At 41.1% G+C, this 4782-nt stretch overlaps 1 protein-coding gene across 1 annotated transcript in view; it reads right to left on the reverse strand.

Annotated features, from left to right (window-relative positions):
* The window catches only part of LOC129671897 (UDP-glucuronosyltransferase 3A2-like), a 25717-nt gene extending 21562 nt beyond the window's left edge, over nt 1-4155 (reverse strand). Inside the window, 2 exon segments of the mRNA XM_055601066.1 lie at nt 2139-2151; nt 4066-4155. Coding sequence (XP_055457041.1) covers nt 2139-2151; nt 4066-4155 — 103 coding nt within the window.
* Between the last annotated feature and the right edge of the window lie 627 nt (nt 4156-4782).

A 4782-nucleotide genomic window follows, 5' to 3' on the forward strand; every position in this document is an offset into this window, starting at 1 on the left:
ACTGCTAGGTATTTACCCAAAGTTTGCTCAAGTACACAAAAGGGATACTTGCTCAACCATGTTTATAGCAGCTTTATTTGTAATAGCCAGAACCTGAAAACAACCCAGATGTCCATCAACAGAGGAATGGGTACAGAAATTGTGGTATTTTTACACAATGGAATACTACTCAGCAATCAAAAAGGAGGAAATCATGAAATTTGCAGGCAAATGGTGAGATCTAGAAAAGATCATTCTGAGTGAAATATCCCAGAAGGAGAAAGACAAACACGGTATATACTCACTCATATAGACCTATAAGATATGATAAACATAATGAAATCTATACACCTAAAAAAGATAATCAAGAGAGCGGACATGGGGTAAGATGATCAATCCTCATTTAGAAAGACAGATGGGATGTGCATTGAACGTGTGACAGGAGTCTACTGAGTGCATCTGAAAGACTCTAACTAGCAGTGTTGTCGAAGCAAAGACTCATGACCAAACCTTTGGCAGAGTACAGGGAATCATAAGAAAGAAGGGGAGTTAGTATGATGGGGAAAGGATAGGAGCTCCACTAGGACCAAATATATCTGGGCACAGGGTTTTTTCTGAGACTGACATTCAACCAAGGACCATGTATGGATATAACCTAGAACCTCCGCTCAGATGTAGCCTGTGGTAGCTCAGTAACCAATTGGTTTCCCAAAGTGCGGGGAACAAGGACTATTTCTAACAGGAAGAGGCCCTCTTATAACCAGTACTTCCCATGCCTGTGTGATAAGCTTCTTTGTGCATAGTTGTCTAGAATTTCTCATTCCGTGGTACATGTTGCATTTCTGATGATATTAGGTATGTTCTGGGTGGTATATTAGCAGACCATCTACATTTCAGCTGGGCTCTGGGGAAGATGTTGCATCAAAAAATTACGGGAAATGTGGAAAATATGGACCAATACTCTGGGTGTACGTTGGTTAGTTTTCAATCAACTCACCCAGGAAAATAGAACCTCAATTGAAGAACTGTCAATATCAGCTTGAGCTCTAGGCTTAATCTGTTGTGAATTTTCTTGATTAATGATTGATGTGAGAGAGCTTAGACCACTGTGTATGGTGCCATCCATGAACAGGTGGTCCTTGGTTGTAAAGGAAAGTAAGGTGAGCAAGCCATGGAAAACAAGAGAGTAAGCTTATTTCTCCTTGTTCTCGGATTCAGTTTCTGCTCCCTGTGAGGCAGATTCTTTTCATAGGTATCCATGGCCAAGAGTTTATCTCTGAATAAATGTGGACATTGGTGAATGTACAAACTAAGTCAATCAGTTTCCTGATGTAGGGGCAGAAAACAGTGAGATCTTAATAATTAGGTCTCTTCTTTCATTGGCTGAAAGAACCATAACAAAAAGAGATGAAAAATGAGAGTCACAGAGAAATGTAACATTTGTTTTAGGAAAATCTCCACTATAAAGATAATCCATAATACAATGTTTGTGATTTTTTTAAATGTGATATTCAGTGTGAAATCATTCTCCAGTGCAGATAATGGACTTTTGTTCTCCTCTCAGAAAACAAAGTGTAAGACTGAATCAAATAATTTTATTTGTTGAAAGTGAGTCAAAGTGGTAAATGCCATTTCCAAAATGGTTGAAGATCATTAGCTCTTCATACTGATCCATCTTAAACATGTTGTGTTCTATTTGCTCATGCAAATAAAACAAAAATAATATTCTTACCACAAAATAAAATACCATCCTTAAAACTGCACAAGGAGACCAATAGAACCAAAAAACCTGGGTGCAGGGTACCCTGCAGAGACCAATACTCCAATCAAGGACCATGCATGGAGAGGACCTAGACCCGAATATATAAAGAATTAAAGAAGTTTAAAAGCAACAAATCAAGTAATCCAATAAAAAATGGGGTATGGAGTTAAACAGAATTCTCAGTAGAGGAATATCAAATGGCAGAGAAACACTTAAAGAAATTTTCAGTGGTCCTTAGTCATCAGGAAAATGCAAATTAAAACGACTCTGAGATTTCACCTTATACCTATGAGAATGGCTAAGATCAAAAACCCAAGTGACAATACATGCTAGAGAGGATGTGGAGAAAGGGGAACCCTCCTCCATTGCTGGTAGGAATGTAAACTTATGTAACCACTTTGGAAATCAATCTGGTACTTTCTCAGACAATTAGGAATAGTGCTTCCTCAAGATCCAGCTATACCACTCCTAGGCATATATCCAAAAGCTGCTCAAGTGTACAACAGGGACATTTGCTCAACCATGTTCGTAGCAGCTTTATTCGTAACAGCAAAAATTGGGAAACAAACCAGACGTCTCTCAATGGAGGAATGGATATAGAAATTGTGGTACATTTACACAATGGAATACTACTCAGCAATTAAATCCAGAAGAAGAAAGACAGACATGGTATATACTCACTTATAAGTGGATATTAGCCATATAATATAAGATAAACACACTAAAATCTGTAGTCCTAAAGAAGCTAAACAAGGAGGACCCTAGAGAACAGGCTGTAACCTCACTCAGAAGGGCAAACAGGATAGACATCGGAAGTAGGGGAAGACAAGGAACAGGACAGGAGCCTTCCACAGGGGACCTCTGAAAGACTCTAACCACCAGGGTATTGAAGCAGATTCTGAGACTCATAGCCAAACTTTGGGCAGAGTGCAGAAAAACTTACAAAAGAAGAGGGAGATAGAAAGATCTGGAGGGGACAGGAACTCCACAAGGAGACCAACAGAGCCATAAAGTCTGGGCCCAGGGGTCCTGCAGAGACCAATACTCCAACCAAGGACCATGCATGGAAAGGACCTAGAACTCTTGTTCCGAGGAAGCCCATAGGCTGCTTAGTTTCAAGTGGGTTCCCTAGTAAGGGAATCAAGGGTGTCTCTGACATGAACTCAGTGCGTGGCTCTTTGATCACCTCTCCCTGGGGGAGAGGGGAAGGCACATAGGAAGGTGATACAGCCAGCCCTGATGAGACCAGTTAAGCTAGGGCCAAATAGAAGGTGATGAGACCCTTCCCTATCAGGGACTAGAGAAAGGGCATAGGGAGAGAAGAGGGAGGGTGGGCGGGACTAGGAAGAGAAGAGGGAGGGGGCTGCAGCAGCCATACAAAGTGAATAAATTGTAATTAATTAATTAATTAATTGATTGATTTTAAAGAAAGTATAAATAAAAAAAAGAAAACATGTTTTCTCAGACTATTAACAGTTTATAATAGCTTAATACAACTTGGAACTGATATATTTTCCCTAGTCTGCCCTGTATATTAGAAGTGATTTAAGTATAAGAAATCCCACAGGCTTATGTCCTACCCGATTTCTTTCAGCATATCCTTAAAGGGCCTCTACTCCACCTGCTAGAGTCATGTTTCCCTGTAAAACCTCAATAGGTAGGTTTTCACTTCTCTAGACATTCTGGCTTTTGCACTGCTCTCAGAATGACCCTTTTAACTCTGTTTACCCCAGGCTTCTCAAAGTTTTCCAGACCCCTTCTGAAATTACTTCCCAGGGTCCAAGAACCAGGTGTTCAAGCTTATTGCAAGAACGACTTCAGTTCTGGTGTCATTTTTATGTATTAACTACAGGCCTTCTTCTGTGACAAAGTATCTGACCAAACCTACTTAAGGAAGGAAGGGCTTATTTGGGCTCACATTTGCAAATCATGCGATTATCATCGCAGGGCAGAATGACAGCAGGGCCACAGGGCAGGGAATCATATTGCATCCAGAGTCGGTAGGTGAGACTGATGAATAATTATGTTCATCTCACCTTTTCCTCTCTGTTGAATTCAGAACTCTGGCTCGTAGAGGGATGCCACCCACATTTATGGTGGGTTTCCCACCTCAGTTAATCTAAGCTTCATTATACCTCATAAACATGCTCAGACATTTCTTACCACAGTGGGGTTCAACTCCCATCAAGATTAACTCTGACACCCTCTTTCAGCCTTGTCTAAACCAGTTAGGAATACACATGCACATAAATTTGACAAGACCTAGAGGCACAGATATCCCAAGCATGTAGTTTGCTATATTCCTAAGGAAAGCACTCACCCACTGTGGATATAGTCAAAATTTTTGCAGCCTCTGAGAAAAGAAAGCCATGGAGACAGAAGCTCATTAGAAACAGAACCTGATGCCCAGCCATGCTCATCTGTTCAGAAATTCAGAATTCTCTGGTGGACTGTTCACCTTGGGAACCGTGCTGAAGTAACTGACCCTGCACTTCTTTGTCAGAAAGCGCTGGCTGTGGCCTTGGGAATTGGTGAAAATAGGGAACCTGTCTGTTTTATAATCCCTTTGCCTGTTGCATTTTTCCCCTCCTCCACTGCTCTATTCCTGCCCTCCTCAAACAGTTGGAGAGCTGACCTTTAAACAGACCTGTCCACATCATCTACTACTTCCTAACTAGAGACCACTTGGAGAAAAAGGATGTAATGGTCTCAGGATGCCCTGTTAATGACCATGGACCTGTATCCCCTCTATAGATCCTTTTATTAACCTGAGACACTGCCTCCCTTATCACTGTTCTACTTGCCTGATATTGTCATCTCTGTAACCTATAAGGCCAGGTGCCAGTTTAAAAATCTCTGCTAGTTTCCTAAATTCAAGGTCTCAGAAATTAATTGTAGTAAGCCCAGTGTCTGTGACTATTAACCAGAGAGGGACTGGAGCAAAGTAAGTGAATTCAGCCTTTAGAATATGAAACACAGCTTACTGAGTACACTGCAAGAGAGAAGTGGCTCCTTACAGGGCTCCTATGTTGCCACATGTC

This window comes from Psammomys obesus, unplaced genomic scaffold, assembly GCF_907164565.1.
Source record: "Psammomys obesus unplaced genomic scaffold, mPsaObe1.curated_primary_1811, whole genome shotgun sequence".
Lineage (NCBI taxonomy): Eukaryota > Metazoa > Chordata > Mammalia > Rodentia > Muridae > Psammomys > Psammomys obesus.